Source organism: Sciurus vulgaris (genome assembly GCF_902686455.1).
Source record: "Sciurus vulgaris genome assembly, chromosome: 9".
Taxonomy (NCBI): Eukaryota; Metazoa; Chordata; class Mammalia; order Rodentia; family Sciuridae; genus Sciurus; species Sciurus vulgaris.
Genome location: NC_136469.1, coordinates 24568696 through 24595723, shown reverse-complemented (window position 1 = coordinate 24595723; position 27028 = coordinate 24568696). Strand labels below are relative to the sequence as shown.

Below are 27028 nucleotides of genomic sequence, written 5' to 3'. Positions count from 1 at the left end.
TTAGTACTAAGAGTGAAATAAGTATTTATTTAATGGACAAAACAGATTAAGAAGAAAAGTGCTATTTTCTGCTTAGCTTTATCCAATTTAGTGCAGTAATTCCAATAACCTCTTAGACATCCAGAATCTATGTTTTTAGTCATTAAAAGTCATTAAGTAATCAGAGGCTTTATTGAAATATACATCATACACAAATTCCTTGGGGTAGTAGGCGTTTTGTGGCAAAAACTCATATTAAAAATTCCTCTGCATTTTGACTTGTGACTCACTTAAGAAAATGAAGAACCATGACATCACTACATTAAAGAAAGTCCAACTGTAAACTAAAAAGTAAAGAAATTTCATAATTTTTTTTATTAATCCTAAATGTATTTGCCTAATAGAATCTTTATCAGACTTACCAAGTTTGGAAAATGTTTTAGAAATTGAACTAACCCTTTAAGGACCTTGAAGAACTCACCCCATACTTCCTCATTGTGTTATTGTGACTGCCATGTCTAGTGTTGCGGGTTTTCCAAAAACTAAGGAACTTATACAAAGCTAGGGAGTCCAGAGATGGTGCAGAGTCCCGGCATCATTTGGGTCCTCGGAGCACCCACTGAACCATGACTGTCCAGTGCATTTCTGCATTTCTGCAAAAGGGGTTAATCCTGACTCCCTCCCAGGGATTTGCTTTTGACAGGAAAAGGAAAGTGGGTGAGGGGGGGTGTCTCCATGATGCTTTTCTTTGCTACCGCCGGCTGTGTTGAGCATACCCAAGATGCATACCTCAGTGTGATCAGTTTTCTTTTTTTACTATGAGAACAATACCTATCCATTCAAACCATTTTTTTTCTTTTTTGTCTTTTCATTTTCCTTAATCCCAAAGCTGTGCTCTTTTCCTCCGTATAATTTCTAAAATCTCATTTGCAGACAAGCAGATAGGTGCTCTGAAACCAGATCAGAAGTGGTTTTTTTGCTCTCCCATGAAATAGATATTTAGATCTTCCAATATTATACTCCAGTAAACCAGTGTGGTATCTGTAACCATGGAGTATAAATCCTGGGTTTTTTTGTAGTGTGACAGATTTAAGGTATCTTGAACTATAAGACCTAAATACTTGATCCGGTCTCAGTTTCCTTAACAGTGAGATGAGGGGATCTTATTTTCAGCTTGATTATCCTGTTGTACCTTGATCACACCTGGTTTCCCTCCTATAGTCTCCTTGGTAGCATTTGTGAAAAATGGTCTCTTTGTTGTTCCCCTTGTCTCAGAGAGATGACCTTATTTCCACTTATGTCAATGGATATTTGGATGCAGTTGCTAGAAAATGCTTGTTAAGCCCTATAATTTTACCATGTCCTTTTTCACAAGATCCAATGCCTGCTTTCCTTTACTGGGGACCTAATGTCACTAGTATAGAGGATTAACCTGGGCGCCAGGCTGATAATTATCCTAATGGAAATTCTTATTTGCATGGAATTGTAAGAACATCACATTAAGTGTGAAAACTTCATATTCCCAAAAGTAGGGGGAATTTTCAAGTAATATCACTCAGTGCTTTTTTCTCTCAAATCTCATACAAAGGTGAAATACAACAGATTACAATGTAGCTTCTGTGCACTTTAAAAGTACACCTTTCCATTCTGCAATCGCTGCCACAGTATTTCTACTAGTGATTTTATATCTACACATACACATATATACACACATACTTCTCAAATAGAATACATGAAGGAAACTTATAAAATATCGTTTATCTTATCCAGTATTTATATTTAAAAATAAATCATTGTAGGCTAAGTGGTACCAGTGTAACTAATGATCCAAAGATGAAAACTTTTGCTTGAGAAGCTTTCTGAATATTCTCTTGCACACACACCTTCAGTTTACTTTATTGTTCTTACTTCTGCCCTGTCCCAATCCCTTCCACATACTCACATCTACACACATGCTGAATTTGATTCATTGCTTTTATTAGTGCATTTGCCATTGATTGATTAGTTCTTCGTATTAGTACTTTTTCTATTGATTGATTGCAGATGAAGTGACTATTTGACCTTTAATTATGAGGCTTCCTATTGAAAATGACATTGAGCTATGGCTTCACATAATCCATCTGGAAAGCCTGACATGATGCCATTCCCTGGAGTTCGTTCAGTAAGAAAGAGGAGGCCTGAAGGAAGTGCAGAGCTATCGCTGTGCTTCATCTAAAACAATACTACAGGGCTTGTTTGCTGCACTCCTGTAGTTTCGACTTGGGGTGGGGGGTGATTTTATATTTTGTCAAGACAGCATCGCTTGCTGTGGGTTGCCATAGAAGCCATGAACTCTCCCAAATTTTTCTGTAGTTTGATGGTGATATTTGTACAATAGCAAGAAGATACTATACATGGTAGAGATGGAAGAACAGCTTGCACCCTGGTTAAGAATGGCTCCGTGCACAGTCAATAGATTGCATCGAAAAAGAAATTAGATCCCAGATATCCCATGGAATTGGTGTTCTACTTATTTTTTTCAAATCATTTTGCTTATTTAGAGTTTCAATATATGTAGAAATTTTTCTTACTACACCTGGAAAGAGACTATTTCAGGATATTGGAGGTTCTTAAGTTCATTTTATATGTTTGTTAATTTTTAATGTTTTTAAGTAGCAAAATGAAAGTACATAAGACTATTGACAGTCAATTGCCAGTTTTTTTTTTTTTTTTAATTGCCAGTTTTTTCTTGTTTGCAAATGCATTTCTAAAGTCAGCATGTGCTATTTAAATTCAAGTATCATGAGATTTGCTAAATGCCCAATACATGTCCCACCCACTCCCAGTGCTAGGGGTAAAACCCAGGGTGCTCTCTGCTACTGAGCTACAGCCCCAGCCCTCTCTCTCTTTTTTTTTTTTTTTTTTTTTTTTTTTAACTTTTTAAAATATTTTATTTTGAGACACGGTCTTGCAAAATTGCCCAGGCTAGCCTTAAATTTGCAATCTTCCTGCTTCAGCCTACTGAGTTGCTAGGATTGCAGGCATGTGCCTCCACATTCCATTGTCCTGGCTTTTCTAGACATGTGTACAAAGGCAAATTAAGGCTGCTGTTCCTCATGTTAATATTTCATTATGGGTCTGTGGTCATAGTCACACAGCTGAACTGTGACAAGAAACTGCATTTGCTAAAAGCACATAGCATTTTGGTAAACATAGGATTCAGGCAAGACTGGGAAGTACACATACCTGATTCTAGTCTGTATTCCAGTTCCTATCCCCTCACCAAGAGCTGGAACAAACCACTTAACTGCTGTTGACCTCATTTCCCCATCTGTATGGTGAGAAGATGAGCAAAATGACACTTGAGACTGCTTCCAGGGTTAAGTTTCTGCGAATCTGTGGCTGATATTTCTGCCCTATGAAATAACAGTTTCTCTGTGTGCAAAGGACCGGAACTCTTGAAAAAAATAGTTCTGGAAATAGTATTACAGGAAAGGAAATATGGCTGCTGCTGCTTCCTGAATAGGTCAAAACATACCCGCACTCTCCAAAGAGTCACTTGAGAGACAAAATCTTAAGGGGATCTTCTTTTTGGTTTCAAGTGGAAGTTTTTCAGGAATGTTAAAGGATGACCTACAACCTGGGCCAGAAGTATCATTTAATAACATTTGGATCATCTTTCCAAGAGGAAATGGAATTGAAATACCATTGAAATTGAAAGTTTGTACTTCTTTTCCACCAAACTTATCTGGGATTCTGTTGACACATAATCAATCTACTCCACAGTTACAGCGTAGTTTTTTGAAAACACTTAACCTCTGTACCTAAACAATCTTGAATTATTAGCAAATCAATAATTATCTTGCATATGAAGAATTGAAAGCATAGAAAAATGTTAAAAAACTTACCTCAGATCATGTAATGAAGAGAGACTAGATTCCAGTCCTCTTAGCTTCCAGAACTGTACATGGTTATAGGGTATGAAAGCATTTTGAGAACCAAAGAATGCTGTGCTGGTTCTGGGTATTTTAAGTGTGAGATCTTGACATGGGTTTGAATTGTTTTATTAATTGCTCAGAAAGGAAAATTGGTTCTGAACACACTGCTGCTTCTAAGACAGTTTTAAAATACTTAACAGCTGTAGTTATTCCCATGAACATGTATTTCCATGTGGCCCAATCATGAACTGGCACATGTTTCTTATATTTACTTTATTTAAAAAAAAAAAAAAAAAAAAAAAAGGTTATATGCTATTTAAAGTGGGTCTTTGTGAGCCAGCCGTACTTTTCATGAGACTACACTGTCTGCACTCCAGTCTCAAAAAGTAAGTGCCACAGTGCTGTTTGACAATAGGCTGTTAAAGTAGAAATGGAAATTCAGACTAACGACAGAAAATAGAATCTGTGGAGGGTAGCCCATAAATAATATTCCTATCCTGCAGTTTGCCTGTAGTAACAATTCTGAAAGGAATTGTGTGGGGATCTCTGCCATTTGACAAGTTTTTAAAGATGCCATTGAAATCATGAACCCATAGATTTTTACCACCATGCTAAAGGAAAGTTAAGGAGTGTCTGTAATTATATTCTGAGTCAATATAGAAAGGGAGATGTATAATTTCTCAAACAAAGTATGCACTTATATCCCTGAGAAGTTTCTGGGCTCTTTTATTTTGGATTTTTGACTGAATTTGATGTCTGAAATTCATTGCTAGCATATTTAGGTTTTGTGATTGAAATTAAGGAAAACCCAAGGTTCGTAGGTCTAGGATCCCAAGTGTGAACTTGAGATGATAAAACTAATCTGAAAGCTCCCAGCCTGGCCCTCACGTATCATTCATCTTAATGATATTCCAGATGCTTGCCAAAAGACCAAAGCCTGATACTATATACTTCTCCCGCTCTCCTTCTAGACCAAGGGCTGTCAAATGTCTTAAACCACAACCTACACTTAGGAACGCATTTTGTAATGTGATCCAGAATTGATTTTGCAACTCACTAATAGGTCATAATCTCAAGTCTAAAAAATATAGTTGAAACCTTGCTTAGTGAGATTTCATCCCCTTCCTGTCCCTTTGTCACCTGACTCCACCCGCAGTTCTGATTTAGAAAAATCAGAGCTAAATTATGACTTAGAGTAATTCTTGAGTTAAATAATGTAAGAGTGCTTTTCTTTAGATTATTATTTTATTCAACTTATATGAGAGTTTCTATACCTTTTGTTGCTCTATTCAGTATGTTTTCAGTCATAGTAACAATAACTGCAAACTTCAAGAGGGTACTTCACAGGCCAACATTGCACCAAGTACTTGTTACAGGAAGTAATTTACTTTTAAAATACTTCTGTGTTGACAGTGGCAGTTTTTCATGTACTAGTTCGTTTAGACTTCAGCACCAGGGACAGCCAGTTGCTCTCATGGAAGAATCTCACTGGAGTGTTCAGCTACTGTTTATCAGAAAGGAAATACTCCAACGGCAGCAACGACAAATACTTTTGTTGTCTATCTGTCTAACAACTAGAGACTTTACTAATTAGCATATTGAATTCAGAAATAGGTTTTGATTGGTGAAAGTACTGACATGCTACTTTGCATGATAAATGTAATAAATGGGTTCTCATTGGTATGCAGACTGCCTAAAAACTTTAGAAACACTTCCCACTTGCTAGGAGAATCTAGCAAATTCCGTCGCTTGCAAACGAAATCCTTAGGGATGTACTGAAGGCTTGATCCCTCCTGGGTTTTGTGTGCAGCTGAGGGGAGGAGGATCTGTGATTGCCTGAGGCTGACTGAAAGGAGCACCAGTCCTGCACTGGAAAGTAGCAGTGTGGGGGCTTTGAGAGACCTCTCATGCTTGGTGCTGTCGGGCACCCAGAAAGGACAGGGCTGGGCTGCCAGTTTACAGGATAATTTGCACTGACTAATTTTGTACTTGGATGGTAATACATGTTGAGTTAAAAGATACCTGGATGGTGGGGTAGGGGGGCAACTTTCTTTCATTAAAGCCTGCTGGCACAGTAGTAGAGGTATAGCTAATCTTCACCAACCTTAAACTTCTGCGGCCATTATACATTACCTACCTGGAAAAATCTGGAAATCATGCACACCAACTTAGTATAAGTCACTTCCCTGAAGTACTTTGCATGCACCAGCTCACATGACTCCCACAATCACCCCAGATAAGGAAAATGACGTTCAAAGTGACCAGTAACTTTCTAAGACACATGATCCCAAATGGCAGAGCCAGGACTTGAGTACAGATCTGACTGTGAGCCACTGTGCTGAGCCACAGAGAGAGTTATGCAGAAAGGGCCAGATGATCTTGAGCCCTTCTAGTTCTGTCATCTTATAATTCTCTAATGGCAAAAGGCTTAAGTATTTAGCTTTAGGACCTGGGCCCCTCATATGGACACTGTAGACCCATACTCCCCAAACTATGGTCCTGAAACTTACAGTGAATGCTTCTTAAAAGAATAAAAACCAGGCCTTGGCTTGGGCCTAGTGATTCAAAATTTTTAAGGTTAAGACTCTTGGATTACAAAATAATCAAAAAGATTATTGTGTGCATTACAGTGTGAAAACTGCCCTATTACATACACCCAGGATCACCTCTCAGCCTCCAGAGACATTGGCTCCTGCCCCAAGGTCCTTAGGGAAACCCAGTCAGCCTTTGTGAAAGTGCTTTTTGATGATGGTGGCACCGGTTGGAGTTGACTTTGGAAGGTTGGTTGTTTTCTAACTTTAGCCTGGCCATAGTGTAAGCCAGTTTTAGATACTTATTTCCTCATCATTAGTCAAAAATACTTAGGACATAATTGCTTATAACATACTACTAATACTGTTTAAAAATAAACAAACTGCCAGGCATGATGGCACATGCCTGTGATCCCAGCAGCTCAGAAACTGAGGCAGGAGGATCATGAGTTCAAAGCCAGCCTCAGGAATTTCCGGCTTATGTTGCTGTAATCTTCCTGCCTCCAGCATTACGTCCTAATATGTCATTGGTCCATCAGTCAGTCTGTAAGAATTCTCCTCCGCGATCAGTTCCTCTCAGCCCACGAAATTCCTATGTCTGAGAGAAACCGTGCGCCATTTTTCTCCTTTTCTTTTTCCCCTTCCCCCATGCAGATATGAATTCATCTGCGCAAAATAAAGGGTTCCAAAAAAAAAAAAAAAAAAAAAAAAGCCAGCCTCAGCAAAAGTGAGGCACTAAGCAACTCAGTGAGACCTTGTTTCTAAATAAAATACATAATAGGGCTGGTGATGTGGCTGAGTGGTCGAGTGCCCATGAGTTCAATCCCTAGTACCCAAATAAATAACTAAACAATAAAAATTAAAAAGAAAACAACTCAGTAGACCTGAACCTTCATTTCTAGGAATTGCCCACTTCCTTGTTCCTTGCTTTCAGTGTATGATGACTGTCTAGGAAAGATAAAAATGTGGTTCCAGTCTTTCTGATCTGTAGGTAGGGTTCCCATATTTTTGCCTAACTTTAAAAATCCTTTCAAGTTCCCTTTGTGCCATTCCAGTTACACTATAGCACGTGGATGTGGAAGCATGCTGGTGTTTCATAGGATACGATCCAAACAAAAGAAATCCATTCATTTCACGTTCATCATACCTAGCACTCATTCCAGAAGTAGCTCATTTGTTTCAAGACCACATCTTCCTCAAAGGGTAAAATTGAAGCTTTTTAAAAACAAGTTCAGAATGCCTTATAAATTATCCTTATGATTTTCCAAAAACTCTCCCAGAGCTGTACACATTGTGGACAGATTTAAAAGAGAGAGACAGAAGACAATGCCTGCATTGCAAACATCTCTGGAAGGGGCAGCAGACAACCGTCATGAGCATTATGGAGAACACGTGTGGCCAGAGGAAGGCAGTGGAGGTAGGGGTGGCAGTGGGGAAGGAAGGCTCAGTCCCCATGCCTTGCCACTCGTAAGTTTTAGAAGTGCTCAGACTTTCTCCTGAAGGACCCCCTGAGTGAGCCTCTTCCCTGGTCAGTCCTGTAAATCCTAAGTCTGAACCCAACACTACTTCTTACAACAGTAACAACAGCAGCAACAGCCTGATGGCTATCATTTGGGGGTGTTGGCTCTATGTCAGGCCCAGGTACTTCACACACACTGTCTCATGTGAACTTCCAGCCACCCTTATAGGTGGTTATTTGTCCTCCTCTTGAGCAGATGTGCAAACCAAGGGGTACTAAGGTGAGATCACCCCATCGCCTAGCTGGTAGGTGGCATAGTCAGAATCTGAAAGCAGGTCCCTGACATCAGAGCCCACATCCTGGGCTGGGGGTGTAGTTCACTGGCAGAGCACTTGCCTGGCATGCACGAGGCTCTGGGTTCTGCCCCAGCACATCAAAAACAAATAAATAAGCCCACTTCCTTTCTTTCACACCCGGAAATACCTAAGAGCAGCATATCAGCTGTCTGTGGTCCACGCAGTCTGAATAATGGAGCAGGGGCAAGAGGGACCAAGTGTTCCATGTGTTGGCTGCACCACTGCTGAGCTCTCCCTGCAGTTGTCACCCAACAGCCAGTGGCAAGGAGCTACAAAAAACCCCACGTCTTACACAGTGGCACCTCAAACTATATACAAACTTTGTGGCACTGTATACTTTGTAATGTCAGCTCTTAGTGTTAAAAGCTTTTAATTCCACAGTGTCATATTCATTTCAAACTAAAACAACACCCTGTCGTAGTCAAAAGTATCTCTAAGGAGGTGCATTTTACACCTTAGTGATTAGCTCATGTGCCCTAAGCCAGCCATGGCTGGAGAGCCAACAGTAGCCCATTTCCCAGGACTTCCTGTTCATTGGCACCTTCAGTGTCAGTTGCAGAGGGATTTGTTTATTATTATTAATATTTAGAAAGTTTGCCTCTAGCAGTACTAACATGTGCATTACAGATCAGCTCTTGTTTACTGTGCTTGAAGTGAAGAACCTCACCCAGGAGATCCCACTCAATTGAAGTCGTGTCTCTCGATCTCAGCTTGCAACCAGAGGTGGATGGATAACAATCCTCCTTTCCACGTTGCATCTCTCCAATTATTTATTGGGTCATGTCTCTTCCCAGAAGTTCCCTTAATCGAGCCAGACACTATAAACCAGATTGCGTGTATTTAATGACAGCCAGTGTCTTGGTTCTTTACAGTAAAGAAAAAATGAACCTGCAGCTGCAGAGCAAGAGGACACACATCTTCATCCCCATCTAAAGCCCATCTGAATAGCTCCAGCCAGAAATTAAAGTTGGCTACTCACTGTTTAAAGCTGTGGGGTACCCAGGAGGTTTTTGACAAGTTACCTTGGGGGCGGGAGGAGATATAAAACTGGACACAACTCAAAAGATGACTGGGCCCCAGAAGCCAGCAGTTGGACTGTCATCTGTATTGAAGCTGAGCATGTTGATGGCATTGTAGTGGTGACACTTTCTACAGCTGCCTGTGCTGCAGGTTTGTTCTATAAGGCACTAATGAGGAGGTAGTTTGAAAACAGTCCTCATTCCTTCATTCATCAAGTGTTAAGTCAGTGCCTACTGTGTGCCAGGCTCTTTATAGGCCTCAGAGGTACAACAGGGAACTAAACACACAAAAAGTTCTTGCCCTGCCAGGTGCAGTGGCACATGCACATAATCCCAGTGACTCTGGAGACTGAAGCAGAAGGATCTCAAATTTTAGGACAGCCTCTAACTTCTTGAGACCCTCAGCGACTTACCAAGACCCTGTCTCAAAATGTAAAAAAGGGTGGGGTGCTGGGGATGTAGCTCAATGGTAAAGCACCCCTGGGTTCAATCCCTAGCACCAAAAGAAAAAAAAAAAGTTCTTGTCCTTATCTAGCTTCCTTTCTAATAGAGATAAGTAAACGAACCCTTAGATATAGAACACATCTGTTTTAGTCAACTTTCTCACTACTGTGACCAAAAGACCCAACAAGAACGATTTTAGAGGAGGAAAAGTTTATTTGGAGGCTCATGGTTTCGAGGTATCCATCCATAGAAGGCCAGCTTCATTCCTTGGGGCTTGAGGTGAGGGTGAACATCATGGTGAAAGAGTGTGGTGGAAGAAGGGGGCTCAGGATGTGATCAGGAAGCAGAGAGAGAGCTCTGCTGGACAAAGACAAAATATGTACCTTAAAGGCACACCCCCAACGCCCACCACCTCCAGCCACACCCTACCTGCCTTTAGTTACCACACAGTTAATCCCTATCAGAGAATTAATACACTGGCTGGGTTCACTTGCAAACCTTGTATTGTCTCTCAGCTGAGTTTTGGGGGGACACCTAATATCCAAACCATAATGGTAATGTTATGGAAAGAAATAACAGGAGGGAGGAGGAGGGGAAGTTTGGGGCTTAAAGGGTGCCTTGGATTAAAGATCTGAAGATATTGGAACATGTAGATATTTAGGGGATGGAGACTCCAGCCAGACATTGTCAGTGTGTTTGGTGTGATGGGGGACAGGGAGCCAGACCAGTCCAGGAAGTGGAATACCTGGGTTGAGGGGAACAGATGGGGTTAAGGTAATGGGCAAGGGGGTCTGTAACACTGGGTTAGGGCTCACTGGTCATTGTAAAGATTTACCTTTTACTCAGACTGAGAGGGGAAGCCATTGGAGAGTTTTAAATGGACAAGTGACAGAATCGTACTTCCACTTTGAAGGGCTCCCTGTGGCTGCCCTGTTAAGTATAGATGGGTTGGGCAGGTGGGAGGGTGCAGCAGGAAGAAGTAGAAAGACTAGTTAAGAGACTTAAATCCAGACAAGAGCATAGGTGGTTTAGTGCAGTGTAATAGTGGTGGCTATATTTTAAACACAGAACTAGTGGGAATTGCTGGTGAATTGGAGATGTTAGAAGGATTTACGAAGTCTGACCAGAGGGGCTGTAAGGATGGGATTTCCATGTGCTGGATGAGGGGAGACCGCAGGGGAGCAGAGTCGGGTGGTGGAACAGGGATGTGGGAGCAGGCCAAGAGTCCAGTCTGGAACGTGTGAAGTTTGAGGCTCTCTTCCACATCTGGGGCAGTCTGGAACTCTGGTCCTGGCTGGAGTTTTCAGACTGTATTATTTTAAGCAGTTGGACAGGATGAGATCACTCAGGGAGTGGACAGATTGAGGGAAAAAGAGCTCTGAAGACCGAAATTCTGACATTCCCCAGAGGAAAGAGAGGATATGGAAGTATTTTGATAATAAAATTATCAAAACATTTAAATAAACCAGGCATATAGACATCCAAGCTTGCAAGCCCATAATTTTCTCCTATGTCAAAGTGAATCAGAAAGTAGATGTGAAAACATGTCACAGTGTTGAAAGGTGGGCCTGGCGTTTATTTAGTACCTACTATATGCTAGGCACTGCATCAAGTACTTCACTTGCCTTATCATCTCATGTAATCTTCACAATAACCCTATACAGTAGTTATGATGGATCTCATTGTTCAAATTGGAAAGCCAAGCTTCAGAGAGCCCAGTTCACACCATGAGTACACATCAGAGCTGGCCCACAGTGGCCCATCTGTCCACCTCCAGAGCCTTCATGCTCTGCTTCATTAGCAGACCTGGCTTTTTAACCTGTCCCAGGATACACCCACCTGGGAGCTCTCCAGAGACAGTGTTTCCAGGACCCCTTACCTACTCCCAGGCACCCCTCTCAGGAGTGACCCAGGCATGGTCATATTTTTAAAAGCCACCCAAGCAGGTCTGATATGCAGGTGAGCCTGAGAACCACCACATTAGACTCCTTGACTCTATTAGAATGCTTTTCTGCCCTCTGTGTTCCAAAGAGAATGCAAAGTAGGACTGGGTCCACTCGTTGACAAAATTGACCATTTGTTTGTAGGGGTTTGTACAAACTAAAATTCTCTCTATCTTGATTAAATATGTTGTTAAATAGTCAAAAAAAGGAAACAGGAGATTAGAAAAACGTTATTTCCCAAAATGACTCCCGGGGTTTTCTCTGCCAAGAAATCTTCTAAATAGGGTCTTTCTTCCCCAATTTTTAGATCACTGAAGCTGAATGAAGGTGGGAGGTTGGTTATCCAGATATTTGTCATCTAGCCAGGATGAACCACACACTCCTGAGCCAGATTTTATTTAAGAGAAGTGGATCTAAGGGTAACTAACTGATTTTTACTCCCCAGACCAAAACTGCCTTTTCTTGTATCTCAGAAGAGCAGTCCCGCGTGGTTTTTGTTCATCACAAACCTAGTACCATCAAGAAGAAAATGACTGCCAGAAGATGATGCAAGGCTGTGTTGACAAAACAAAGTAGATATTAAAAGTAGTCAATGTGAATTTGGGTCATAGTTTGCTCCGCTTACCTCTTAACAGAAGTCCCACAGTCTTCCAATAAAAAGATTATCATTGCTACATTTTAAGTTTAGAGGTGGTGGCAGAACCTATGAAGGTCACATCACACCGGCAGCTCTTCTGCCCCTCATCTTTAAAATGTTCAAGTGGGTTTTCTTCTTTTTGGGTTATATAAAAACACATCTAAACCATGCTATACAATAAGACAAAGCTTTCCAGAGCTAGTCAGATGGGACAGTTCTATGTTGGTGACCATGTTAAATATATTCTTGTGACCTTGTGTTATTTTTGTCACATGAAATTCTCATTCTGTTTTTGGTGTTTTCACACCTTATGAGTGTGAACATTAGCCAGATTTTCTCTTTCAAAAACTAACAACTCTTCATTCACAGCATAGAAAAGGAAGAAAGTAATCTCACTGCTTCCTGCCCACCTCGTCTCCATAAACATGGCGGCCCCTCCTGGAAGACATAGCCAGTATTTGAATGAAGACTTCATGGCTCAGTTCTTTAATTCATTCCTGAATTCCCTGTTCGCTAATTACTCCTACAACGCTGTCAGACAGGTGAGGGCGTAGCTACTCTTCTGAGGCAGAAACCTTCAATTGGTAGAGTTAAATGTTTCATCGTCAGCATCTGGTGAGCCGGCTCAGGCCATTCATTAAACATCTTTTCCAATCAGAACATACCTGTTTCAAAAGAGAAATAACACCAGCTGCTCATTTTCGTCTTTCTTCTTTATTTACACAAAACTTTCAGCAAACTGATAAAATTACAGGCCAGTTAACTGTAGGTGAAACTCAATCTTTAATTTTCCTAATGGACTGATTCAGATCCTCAACCAACCTTTATTCAAAGTAAGTAAAAGCCTGCCAGGGTTAGGTACCTTTGTCCAAAGAGACTCCGCTCTTCCTTTCAAACCTTTCTTGTGTAAATATTATTTTCTTTAGTTTTCTACCTTCCTTTTTTCTGTTGCCATTTTCAAGCATCCCTACTCCAGGGTTCCTAAGTACTCTAACAAAGTACCATTCAGGTACATAGCTGGTGAAGAGCACCAACCCTGGAACCAGTCTCTCTCTACTCCAGCTGCAAACTATTCCTAGGTTTATGTGGCCTGGGGCAATTTTTTTTTTTTTTTGCTGAGGGAGGTGCTGGGGACCAAACCAGTGGCTCACTTAACCAGTGAGCCACATCCCCAGCCCTTGTTTTTGTTTTTGGTTTTGGTTTTTGGGGTTTTTTTCTGAGACTTAGTCTCACTAAGTTGCTTCGGGCCTTGCTACGTTGCTGAGGCTGGCCTCAAATTTGCAATCCTCTTGCCTCAGCCTCCCAAATCCCCGGGATTACAGGCATGCACCACCATTTTAAATTAAAAGTTTAATTTTAATGCCTCAGTTTCCTCCTCTGAGAGATGGGGATGGTAGTGGTAGTTGTTACTTGCATTGTGGGTGAGGAGAGGGAATGAGTGCATGTTTGCATGCTCTCAGAACAGTGTCTGGCAGATAGTAAGCACTGTGTCAATATGTGCTGCAAACACTGTTCTGCCTCACCAACAATAAATGAAAACCAAAAATATTCATGAGCTCCAGATACGGCTTATGTAAGATGTGATTGTCAAAAGACTAAAACATGAATACTGCTCTTTTTACTAAAGGTCTCAATTACTGGAAAGATTAATAGGACTTCCCCTTAACAGTTCTGGAAACTTCCAGTCTGGCAAGCTTAACATTCTACTGAGTTCCTGAGGAAGGTGGGGGACAGGATGCCACAGATCATATAATCCACTCTCCTTGCTCCCCAACTAGAAAAATTAGCCTTTTGCTCAAATTCTCAAAGGCATTTTAATACACCATTGCCCTGACTTATGGTTTGCATTGCCTTACCTGTCTAGTTAAGAACCCTGCTTGTTAATCTTTCTCCTTTTCCAGGCCTAATTCTTCTTTTTTGGATAGAAGAATCTTTTTGAATTCTGGTTTTTAAATATGAAGGAAGGTCTTAGAAAAGTTTTACATAAATATCGATTTAGGAACTCAATGTCTCCTGCCTCCTCCAGAAAAGAAATCTGGGCTTAAAATCTTTCCCAATGCAGAGGACTAGTGGCCGGAGAGCCATCCGGAAGCTCCATGGGGAAGCTGGCCCTGTGGGAATGGCACAGAGTGTGGGTCCATGTGCTCGGTGTGTTGGGCTAGCATCTCCTGTGGATTTCAAAGTGTCCCTCCACCTCTCAGATGCCACCTACAGAGATAAACACATGACATTTTCAGGCCTCAGAAGGTAGAAGTTACAGTGCCGTTTGCACATGTCTGTTTGACTGGTGCAAGATGATCCTGTTTTCCAGCCAGAGATCCAGCAAGGGCACTTGTCAGGCATCTCAGAGCTGCTGCATCGTTGTGTTCAGCAGTCTGGAAATGCTGAATCTTCCTGGAACCCATGAACCCAACCCTGGGACACTGAGAAAACCACCAGAGAGCTCTAAGTCACATACATCATTTAGCCACTCCTCATTTGGGACGATCCTTTGTGTAAAGAGGATAAAAATGTTTTCTTCTGTGTTTCATACAGCAACAATAAGGCTCTGGTGCTGTGGAGGGTCACACCCAAGATAACATGGAAGCATTTCCTTTAAGGTGGAATGCCGAAAGGAAGAAGAAAGCAAGTAAAATGTGAATCACTGGCAGTGGTGTATTAACCTTTGAGATTCTGAGCACAAATTAGATTGGGGGGTGACGATGAAAGCAGATCATAGGATCTATGATTTCCTGTCTTGCTTCCTCAGGAACTCTGCCAAAAGCTGACTTGCTGTACTTTAGAAATTTCCAGAATGGTGTAGGGGAAGTCAGCATAGCCAGCATGACAACCAGAATGGAATTCTGGGGTCCATGCAGTCTAAACCACCCAATTCATACCCATCAACCTGGAAGTCAGTGGCCTTTGTTTTTAGACCTTCTAAAAGGGAGACAAATTAAAATAACCAGACGTCTCACTAAATCCATTTTACCTTAACAACTTTTATCCTACACAGTAGTATTACCTTTTCTCTCTGCCCTGTACTGTGATTTTGTTACTGGGAGGAACTTGCTGTTGACCTGACTTTGCGATATGCTCTCTACCTTCCCACCCTGTTAAAGGGGAAGAAGGTAGGCTCTCTGAGGGCAGGGGTTGTACTTACTGCACCCAGAAGAGTATTTAGCACATAATGGGTGAATACTTACTGTACACAAAGCATTGACATCATTTCACTTACCCTTTATTAAAACAAACAAGCAGACTTATAAAACAGGTGCATGTTACAGATGTGGAAGTTGAAGTTAAAAGCCTCCCCAGTCAAGGTCACACGGGTGACCAGTGGTGGACAAGGGATTCTAATCCAGGGCTCTCTGCCTCCTGCTCCAGGTTTTGTCACACTACACTGTGCAGCCTCATCACATGGGCCACTGAGACCATAACTAGTACCTTTGCATGAAATAGCAGCTGTTATTACTGAAAAGTGCTTGCTTTGGGACAATCCAGAGAGCCTTTTCTAGTCAGATTCCAAAATCTCGGTTAATACCTTATCTTGGCATCGTTTCGTGAGCTAGTCAGTGAGACATATCCCTGCAGTCAGCCTGGCTTTCTGTGACTATTCTCTCTGAAGAGAAGGCTTGTGTGTGCCTGTGAGCATGCACAAGGGTGAATGTAGTGGGTAAGAGGACACAGAAATTGGTATTTAGTGACATCTGAAAAGAGAGACTGTGTTCTTCAAATAGGGACTGCCTCCCAGTGGACTTTAAAGACAAACAGGAGCTTTTCTGAGAGCTTTACCAAGGAGGAAGAAAGAGAATTCAAATAACAAGGGATAGGACATTTGGATAGTAAACTTATGGATGTTTCTAACTAAGAAGGAACTAAACAAAAGTGGAAAATCACCATGACAACTGAAAAGAGAAGCAACTGGATTCCAGATTTGCCAGAAGCTCCCTTCAGAACTCAGTGAAACTGGGAGAGAGCATTTAAATGGAAAACAAGTGAATTCAGGCGAATGAATCTTTGAAAGACAGGAAATGATCCAGGTGATTGGGGTATATTATCTCTTAGCTAAGTGGGGAAGTCAGTGTAATATTGACTCTAAGAGACAAAGAGTGGTTTTCAGTATATTTCTTCTCTTACCCAACTTCAGTGCTCATTTCAAGTTTTGTGTTCTTGGTCAGTCTGACTTCCTTCCTTCCTTCCTTCCTTCCTTCCATAACACATATATTTTTGTTCCATGAATACATTCCTTTCCCCAAGGGGTGTGTATGAAGGCATTCTCTTTCAAGTCTAGTGAAGCAGCTAGTATTTGGTCTAAATCCTGTCTTTTCCACATAGGAAACATTAGCACCTACTCTTAAATAATCAATCATTAATGTGTCACACACCAATCCTATGCCTAAATGTTACAAGAAATTTAAAGAAAGATATGCTTTGCCTGCATGCAGAGAAATCAAAAGCTGTATCAAAGAAAATACTAGCAACATAATCCAAATACCAAATTATGTGATGTGACTAGGAAGAATGTCTTCATTCTTTAAAAGACAAATCAGTAGGAAGGTCACCTTCATGGCAGAGGAAAATATAAATCTGAGCTTTGGTGAATCCTCAGGACTTAGGTACACAGAGAGAAAGGAGGAGATCCATAGTGGAGCTTGGCTTTTACAAAGACAAGGAAGAGCTAGGCCTGAGCCAGTGATGGCAATTGGCCATTGAAACTACCAATGGTATCAACATAGCTTAGTGATCAAGTTGGAGACCACTTCAACCTTTGCCACCTACTAGATGTATGAGGTAGGCAAGTCACTTAACTGCCCTAAACCTCAGTTTCCTCATCTTTAAGTGGAAAAATTGCCACCTACTTCATGGGTCTGTTGAGCACTTAGCATGCAGCAGCACTTACAAAATGGTGGTAGTAGTAATTATTTTTTTTACTAAAGTTGAATAGGTAGAGGATTTGATGAATGGGCCCTGGAAAGTCATTGCAGTTCTTGAACAGGGTGTTGGCTTTAATTAATGTGGGTTTTGGGAAGATTAATCTAACTGTGCTTTGTAGGATTGATGAGGGGAAGAGTCTGAAGACAGGGATTTGAAGCCATAGCGTGATGTTGGCTTGATTTTATGAGGAACTGAATTAAGAAGATGGCAGTGAGATCCGAGGGGGAAAAGGAAAGGGAAATCAAGAAAGAACTGTAGAATTTGGTGACTTGGTCTAGAGATAGAAAGAAAGGGGCTCGTCATAGGTGGTCCTCAAACTTAAAGTTGTAGAAACTGGCAACCCAGTAACATCATAGGGTTTGTGGAGGCAGTCACCCCACAGCCAGAGAGAACTGATGTGGTCAGGGCAAGAGCTACCAGAAAACAACATCAGGCGCACACAGACCCTCTCTGTGTTCTCCTTTTCTCCTTAACAGCTAGGAAAGTAACCCACAGATAACAGAAGCCCCCAAATTATTTTTTTTCAATGAATGAGTGAATGGTGGGAATTTTGTCCATCTGCAAGTACTATAAGAAAGCTCTGACAACGATGCAAAGTGGATAATTATTATTTTATGAACAATGGAGCAGCCTCCCATGGGGGTGAAACAAAAGTCCATATTTAATCTGGGAGGAAAAATGTCTGTTTCTTAAGAAAAAATAATAATAAAAACCATCCATCCAACAGAAAGTAGTAATCGTTGAAACTTGAACACAGATACAAAGGGAATTTACTAATTCAGAGAACATAAAATAAGCATATTTAAAATGGGGGGGAAAACTTGTTCTTGTGCGTACTGTTTCATCCTTACCATCCTGGGTATAGGATAAAAGAAAACCCTTACTTGCTTGTTAGAAGAAGAAAGCTCTTACTTGAAGTTCCTACTTGGCAGATGTCAGTTGAAAGCTCTGCTTATGGAATATGCTGCAGTGTCAAACTCTGTTGGATAATTTTAGACAAATGTGTCATGTGTGACATGGAAATATGGCATGCTGTACATTAGTGATTTCCCAAGTGTTTGGATCAGGTAGTAATGTGCTGAGAAAGTGCTCTTTATCTATCCACACAGTGTACTTGTAGAGCAATGGGAAAATGCTTTTGGTGGAAATTACTTTAGTCAGAAAAAGAATCCATTTACAATATGCGCCTTCTAACATCTTTCAGACAATGCATTGTATTAAAGAGGCATTTTTTGATTAATGTTTTATAAACATTTTTCAGCATGACAGCTTAAAGTCCCTGTAAAATTGTAAATGCGTGCATAGTGTTCACTTCCATAAAGTCAAATGCCATCTCATAAAGTCTAGTTGAATCCTGTCAACCATGGTGACACAGAATCAGTACCTGGGAGCATTAAAATTAATTTGCTTCATTTATATTACTGCAGTGATAGCAAGATGAAAAGAATCCTATATTTAAATTTTACTTTAAAAAGAAAACTCTTTCTAGTAAGTTTGTTTGGGTTTTTAAATTATTGCTTTTTTTTTTTTTTCCCCACTTAATAAATGTAGTAGAAATGGGGTGATAGTCTGCACAGTAACTTTATGATGGAGTCTGGAAAAATACAAATCCATCCATCCTTTCGCACACCTACTGTGTGCGCAGGATGAAGACGAAACGATTGCTGATCCCAGGAAGCTTACAGCTTGGTGAAGGAAATACCAGGATGCAAGCCATGATCGTAAGTTCAAGGCTAGAACAGGGCAGCATGGAATGGCAAGGATACAGGCCAGCACTGAGACTTCAGGGCTCCCCAGAGGACGCCACCTAAGAACTGAGGGTTGAGGCCACAAAGATGTCAGGCAGGTCAAGAAGTGGGTGGGTGATGGGCACTCTAGGCAAAGGAAGCTCTAGTGCTAAGGCCTATAGGCGAAGCAGCATGGCGCATGGGCAAAGATGGGTGGGGCAGAGCCACAGGTGCAGGGAGCAGAGGTCGTGGCTAGAGTGCAAAAGTCAGAGAACAGCAGCGTGGTGAGAGTGTGAGAAACATGCCCACCTGTCCAAACCCCAGGAATGGACTGAGAGACACAAGGTTCAGCAAAAAGTAAGGCTTTGCTTTAATGACGGTCTTGTGAGACCAGGTGTCCATGAGGGAGCAGGCGCACCCAGACTGGGTAGATCCAGCATTTTATCCCCTGGGAATGTGTAGCTGTGAAGGACTTCACCCCATGGTGGCCAGGGAGCAAAAATAGAAACTGGAGGGGGCCAGAGTCCCAGTGCCCCTCCAAGGGCACACACCACGTGACCTAACCTCCCTCCACTAGACTCCATTCGCGAAGATTCCACCATCTCCCAAGAGCAGCTCGGTCTAGGACCAAGCCTCCAACTCATGCCTTTGGTGGACACTCCAGATCCAAACCATAGCCCAGGCCTCCTTCCTGGTTCAGCTGCACAGGGCTAGTGAGCCAATGAGCTGTAGAATGATCACGAAACCCTGAGGGAAGGAACAAGAGCCGTGCATCGCGTGGGCTTCTGGAGTAAGAGGTACCACTGATTTTCTCTCTTTTGGCTTAAAGATCAGATTTTTAAAAATCCATGACCAGGCAACAGATATCACAGTATTTCGAGTGTAATGGTTCTTCAAAGATCCCCAGGCTTTCTCTACTGAGTTTCTAGTTTTTCAGATATTGCTGGAAACATGGCAAAGATGCGGTGGAGCAGAGACACACGGCTTCTAAATGGTTGCCGCCATAGCCTGGAGCACTCAGTACGACACGAGAAGGCGACTCTCACTCTGTCTCTCTTGCCTTCTACCTTCTCTTTTTCTTTCTTTCTTTTTTTTTTTTTTTTTTTTTTTTTTGTCATACTAAACACTCACTCTTCTACTAAGCTAAACCCCCAGCTCCCCACCTTTTTTTCTATATTCTGACCTCAGAGTAAATAAAACTGCACCAAGTGGGCTCTCTGCCAAGCCTTGGGGGTGGGGAAGTGGAAAGAGACTGAAAAAAATCAGGAAGAAAGAAATTTTGAAATACATGGGAGATTGGAGAAGAAATCCTAATAATTGGAAAGGAAAGTTGATAATTAAATAACTGAACAGTAAGGTAGACTTTTAGATTGAGAGAAAATACAAGTTCCCCAAACAAATAACATGTGACTTAAATTGCTCGGTGCCTCTGTCCTCACCAGGCAACGACTTGTGAATCCACACTATGAAATAACACAGAGGATCCACAGAAGGGACTTGGGCCTCTCTGATATGCTTTTCTTCAGCATATTTTTATCTTTAGTCATTTGGTGCAATTAGTGATAGGAAATGTGATTGATAAGTGACAGGAAGGTATTGCAGGTACATAAAGGGTGGGGAGAAATTCCTATTTGGAAACATCTGCGCAACCACCACGTATCCCTCTGTTTCCATTAGCTTTTGCATCACGTGATCAATACGACTTAGAACAGGAAAAGCTTATCCGGCACTCGAGGATTCAGAGGATTCAGAGGAGGCTGGACCAGCCTCCTCCAGTCACGCATGTCTGCCAGCTGCCTGCCTGCAGTTACCACTCAGTCAGTCCATTCAAACTAGCGTGGACCAATTGGGTCACAGCTCTCACAGTCCCGTCATTTGCCTCCAGACTTCCCTGCATTCACAGGAGCCTCATATCCAAACCGTTATATCCTGGATCCCTCCCCTTTTACAAGTAAGTCCAATGACTATTGTACAAAGCAAAGCAAGTGAAGGGCAGCAGGGTCCCCCAATAAAACACACTCTACCCTTTCAGTATAGAGGATTGATTCCACACTGTGGGGAAATGGAAAAGGGAAAAGGGGACCATGAGGAAACAGGAATAATAAGAACTGGTGGGGACAAAGGATGGTCCATCATTGAGGTTCTCAGAACCTAGCTGCTTAGAGGAGGTGGCAGAATGAGGACTCAGACCTCGGAGGCAGGGGCTGACCCCTGGGGCGGCAGGAATCACAAGCAGCTGGAAAGAAGGGCCGCCTCCTTCCCTGCCTCTCCTCTTGCTGCTGTTGGCAGAATATTGCAGGGCCCTGGCCACAGGACTGATGAGTCCCAGTGAACAGAGGCTGTGTTTGATGATGAGAGATCAGAGCTGAGGAATCTTCCAAAAGAAAACTTCAGAAAAATTAGCATTAAGGTCCAAATAAGATGGATGCACCAGTATACTAGAAGCTTCTGAAGGTCAAGCCTTGGCAATGTCTTTGAATCCATGACTGCCTTGGCATGGTGGGGCATTCCCAGCAGGTATCTTCTTTTCACCCTTTTGAATTCTAAGAGTATGGTGGCGTGTAGCAGGGAAGTTGGACAAGGTCTGCTGCCCCTGGAAGGGTCTCTGGGAGTGGGTCAAGGGGAATGAATTCTCGAAGGACAACTGGACTCCAAAGCTTCCTGCATAGCAGGCCCTCTTCTGCTTCCCAGGAGCACGGTGCACTTGGCATCTTGCACTGACCTTGCCCAATAGAGCTAGAAATGCAGTGTGCCAGTGACACCTTGGACCATCACCTCACATTTCCTCACCACCGGGCAGTTTCCTCATCAGTAAAATAGTGAGAATAGTAGTTTCCGGTGACCTCATGGAGTTGTGAGGATTTCCCATCAATGTGGGGGAGCTCTTGACAGAACTGAACGCAGGGCTCTTGGTATGTGCTCGCCATGATGATCATTATTAGTGCTCTCTCAGGGTACCTGCTTTATCACATTAAAGTGAGTTTCTGATGTTGCGCACGTTTAGGAATATTGTGTATTTTGCAGTCGATTTTGTACTCACTGTAGCAGTTCCACCTGGCAGAGTCAGTGGCTGAGCCCACATAAGCTTGCTGGAGAAGGACTCAGAGCCCAGATTCTTAGCCAGGAAAGGCTATCTTAGATGATTTAGCCTAGCAGCCACCTTCTTTGAATTTGGGATCTGAAAGCCCTGCTCTGATCATTTGTAGGGGCAAAATCCCTCCATCCTTCCGTGTGTTCCCCTTAGCCTCCCTTTTACTCCACCCCCATTCCAGAATTTCCTAGCATCATCCCTTTGGGCTCAGGAATGAATAATTTTTCTTGGAAACATAAGGAGTTGTGTTCGAGTGTTAATATTTTCTCATTATAATAACTTACCAAGACTAAAGTATTAGTTGATGCTTTTTGACAGTAAGTGGATTTTTTTAAAGCTTTTTATTTTTTCAAAGGAGAGTTCTTTTGTGCTTTTTTGTTGTTGTTGTCATTTTGTCTTTTGTTGTTTTTATTGATGTGAAGATAGAAATTGTGCCCAAACCTAAACTTGGACTTTGGAAGCTCTAAGAGAGACTTTATGTTTGGGAAGAGTTAAGTGTCTTCACTTTATGGCAATGATATGTGAGGCTGTGAAAAAGAAAGCAGCCATGAAATACATTTTTGCATAGAGGTTTAAAATTTATTAGAAGGTAAAAATAATTGAAAAAGCTGAGCCTTCCTTGTTGTGTTATAAAAATTTATTTATGTGCCATCATCCTGCATGTTTAGGAGCTTGGGTCCTTTTCAGAGGCTATTCTTAGAGAAACAAGAAGAAAGCTTAGCTATTAAAGCTATTCAGCTGAAAAAGCTGACATATATGCACAGCAATCTGAAGACCATGGCCATATTAAAACAATTGGTAATAATAGTTAAACTGCTAGGGTCTGAGTTTTGTAAGCTAGAGAGGCGCAAAAGGTATGTTCTGTGACAGCTGCTTGCAAAATATGCACACCCTGCCCTTTTATAATAGAATGGTGGACTGACAAAGTGGTATTCATTTGTTGGGGCTCCATTAAGACCTTCACTCTGGGGTTTAAACATTCAGCACTAATTGTGCAATTTGCCTGCAATACACAGAACTGCATGAATCTTGCTTGATGATTTTAAAGAACTCAGATCTTTGGCCAAAAGAGAAAGTGTGGGATGCGGGGTGTAGCTCAGGGCTAGAGTGCATGCTTTGCCAGCGCCAAGACCCTAAGTTTGACCAGCACTAAAAAGAAAGAAATAGAACATGCAAATCTGTAATTACTGTTCATTTGACTAAAGTGCCCTCCTACTATAACAGCATACCCTACATTATCTCCCTACATCCTTTAACTCCCAAATGTGAGTGTTGGGGCTTTGAACTGGTCTCCCCAAAGACCAACAGACTGACTCACCACTGAGCAAGAAGAGAGATCCTCTTTTTTCTTTTTTCTTTTTTTTTTTTTTTTGGTACCAGGGATTGAACCCAGGGGCACTTAACCATTGAGCCACATCCTGAGCCCTTTTTACTTTTTATTTTGAGACAGGGTCTCGTTAAGTTGCTGAGACCCTCACTACATCGCTGAGACTGGCTTTGAACTCGAGAGCTTCCTGCCTCAGCCACCCCAGCCACTGGGATTACAGGTGTACACCACTGCCCCTGACTAGAAGATCCATTCTTAACCTCTACTTCCCAATGTTTTTTAGTCTTTTTAAAGCAACTTCATTATACATGATCTTCTCTCCTCCCCTCGGTAGATGGACTGCTGTTAATTTGCAGTGAGCAGTATTAGTGCCCTCAATCACTGGCCGTCTTTCACTTTCAACTGTTCTTGTTAGAGCTTAAGAGCTTTGTCCAGTGAGAGGAAGATAGAAAGGCTATTGACTCACTTGAGACCTTCCGTTCCCATTTTGTGAATGCACACAGGACAGTATGTGAATAACCTCCTCCAACGTCCTGATTTTAACGGTATTCCTTTAGTTGAATGACAGCCTGAATTTGCCTCCAGGTTTTCTGTCTTCTTTGTTCAATCAGGAATTCCAATGCTGAAGATAGTGTTTGCCGGCCACGAGCATCTCTCCTTAATATCCGTACCCTTGCTCATCTACCACCCAGCCCAGATCCTTCTGGGAAGTGTGTTGGTGCCAACAATAAAGTCCTGGATGGTGTCAAGGCAGAAGGTGAGACTCTTGATCTGAGTTGGATCCTGGATCTAAGCTGTCTTTATACTTCCATTTTGGCTAACACATCATTCTCAGGTACACGTAGTTTTCTTAACTAGCTATAACAATAGTGGTGCATCAATTTCCATTTGAACAGGTGATTTATTGCTAGATATTTTAAGTTGTTATATTTAAAATGCAGTCTTTAGATGTACCTTTTAATTCACTCCCACTTAAGAGGATAGCCTGGGTGCCTGGGGTACTCCAGATATGTACCCCACTTCTTGTGCACACCATCTCTGCCCCACCCCATCTTTCCTCTCTGTCCTGATTTCACATGCCTTTCTGAATATGGTAGAAACTGGTTTTATCTAGAATACTGACTTCATTTCTGATTTCCCAGACACATCATAACTTCTTTGTCTGGCAAAACTGTGTTTGGGTGTTAAAAAAATAAAAATTAAGTAGCAAAGGAGCCTCCACATTATTAATTTCAGCACATTTAACAGAGTCTGGCCACACATTTGCTCTTTGTGAATTTGATTTCCTAAATTATTAACCATATCGAGTAAATCAGTGATTCAAAGAAGTGCAGATGATGCATCAAACATGGGGACACTGCTAGAGCTTGCTCCTTCCGGTGGCTGGGACCTATCAGGACTTATTTTTGTCTATACATGAGGCAGTGACTGTTACCAGGAGATTTGTGGGAAGAGACATCCAGTGATAAAGCACACTGTGTCGTGTCCCCTGCTGTCCTAAAAGCAGAATGGCCACAGTACCCATACTGCCCATTGAGCTGGGTGTTCTGAGCAGGCCCCATTCTTGGTCAGAGGAAGGACCTTGAGCCCACCTGTCAGAGCCTGTTGACAACCACATTCATCAGACTTTGATTCCCATTTTACAGGCTAGGAAAGGGCTCAGATAGTTGAACCATTTGCCAAGGCCCTGTGGGTAGCTTGGTCATTGCAAGGAGTAGGACGTGGGTCCTATCTGACCCCTCTGTCTTTTTCAAACACCACAGTAACACTCCAGACAGAAGTATGATATCACTTCTAGAAGGTTCACCCAAGCTAGACCCTCAGGGTCCTACCTGAGAAGGTTAGCCTATCCAATTTATTCACTAATTCCGTTAGTTAACAAAATATTAGTGACTACTGTTCTGTCAGGTATCATTCCAGGCTCTGACCCTTTTACTCAGAGTTAGCAGAGTAGTAGTTTAGTATCTTTTTATTCCCTCTACTCTTCATCTCCTTTGAAAACACTTTTAGCTTTATTATGTTTATCAATGTGTATGTGCATTGCTGCTCAGAAGTTACACATATAAATTTCAACAAAGACTGAAGAAAACTGAAAATCCTAATACCCTTAGCAACAGTGCATAGTAATAGTGAACAGCAAGTTAATCAGAGTGTGGTTTTTTCCTAAATATTTCAAAACTCTGAGATTTATTCTATAGAGTAACAGAAGCACTTCCAAAAGGGAAACTAAATTGGGCAATGCTGTTCATTTTCCCTTTGAATAGAAACCCTGGCCAATTTGGAATAATTCAGAAGGCCTAGAATATTTGACCACTAAAATAAATACACAGAGTCCATCCTTGGGATATCCAAGAGTATCCCAGAGGCATACCTCCTCCTTTGCAAACAATGCTAATGAGAACAAAAGTCACCAGCTGGTGCAGAGCATAACTGTCCAAGTAGCCAGGCTAGTCGGGGGGCAGATGGAAAAGTCTGCTGGCCAGTGAGGTGGGCACGTAAGTCTGTATGCATCCGTTTGGATTATTGGTTATAGAATACATCTGGGTGGGCATGCCAGTCAGCTTTCCACTACTATAACAAATACTGAGATAATCAACTTAAAGAGAAAAGGTTTGATTTGGCTCCCACTTTTGGAGGTTTCAGTCCATGACCAGCTGGCCCTGTTGCTTTGGGCCTGTGGAAAGGCAGCACATCATGGTTGGAAAATGTGGTAAAGCAGAACCAATTCACCTCATGGCCAGGAAGCGAAAAAGAGAAACAGGAAGAGACCAAGTTTCCACAGTCCCCTTCCAGGGCATGCCCTGAAGACCTCCCACTAGGTCCCACCTCTTAAAGGTCCCACCACCCCTAGCACCAAGCTGGAAACCAAGCCCTTAACACACAGGCCTTTGGGACATTCCAGATCCAAGGTGTAGCAGTGGGCTTCTTCCTTCTAGCAGTAGAAATTCCCTCATGTCCGTTTCACTTTAATTTCACTGGTGGACACTGTCCAACTCTGAACAGCGTGTTTCCTTTCTTACAGGGAGTGAAGTTGACAAGGCCAACAGTATAACAGAGGAGGCACCTTTCCGCAGCGGTGTATATATGTACAGGCTTGTACATACAAACAATCCCGAAGACTTGTACTTGTGAATGTTGCTTCGATGCATATTTTATTTTTTTACAGAAAAATACGATACACCTGTTCAAGTGCCTTAAAATGTGTTCAACAAGAGCATCATCTCCAAAACATACTCTGTCGGCTACTGCCAAGTGGTGCAGTGTTTTGGAGTTGGTTTTCTCCCCTAACCCTGAAAGCAGTCCTGGTGAAAGATGGAGAGCTAACGTGTTTTTCCTGCGCCACCCTTTTGTGCAGTACCACTCTGTAAAGTTACTGTAATGTTGAAATGAGGTCACACCGTCAGGAAAACACCCTCTGATGACAGTGAAAACTTCCAAAGTCTTACCCGCGCATACTTTGATTCACTGCGTGATTCTTTTTTTCTACGACTGTGACATGTCTCTTCCTTATCAACTCAGCAGGGGTCATGGATCCAATAGATGCTGAAAAGCGTAAGCTATCTCTGCATTCCTTGACATCGTTTTTTTTTTTTTTTAGACATTCCTTCAAATAGTTTCCACACAGAAATTCTTCAGTCCCATCAGAAGAGATTGTGGTGTTATATCTTAAATTTATTATAA

The 27028-nt window shown here is 41.9% G+C and overlaps 1 protein-coding gene across 3 annotated transcripts in view; it reads left to right on the top strand.

Annotated features, from left to right (window-relative positions):
- SLC10A7 (solute carrier family 10 member 7) overlaps positions 1-26600 on the top strand; it is a 248175-nt gene extending 221575 nt beyond the window's left edge. For all 3 annotated transcript variants that reach the window (XM_079154172.1, XM_079154171.1, XM_079154170.1), the window contains 2 exons: positions 23959-24104; positions 26370-26600. In XM_079154172.1, the coding sequence (XP_079010298.1) occupies positions 23959-24104; positions 26370-26399 (176 nt within the window). In that variant the 3' untranslated portion in view covers positions 26400-26600. The remainder of the gene's footprint in view (positions 1-23958; positions 24105-26369) is intronic.
- The last annotated feature ends 428 nt before the right edge of the window (positions 26601-27028 follow it).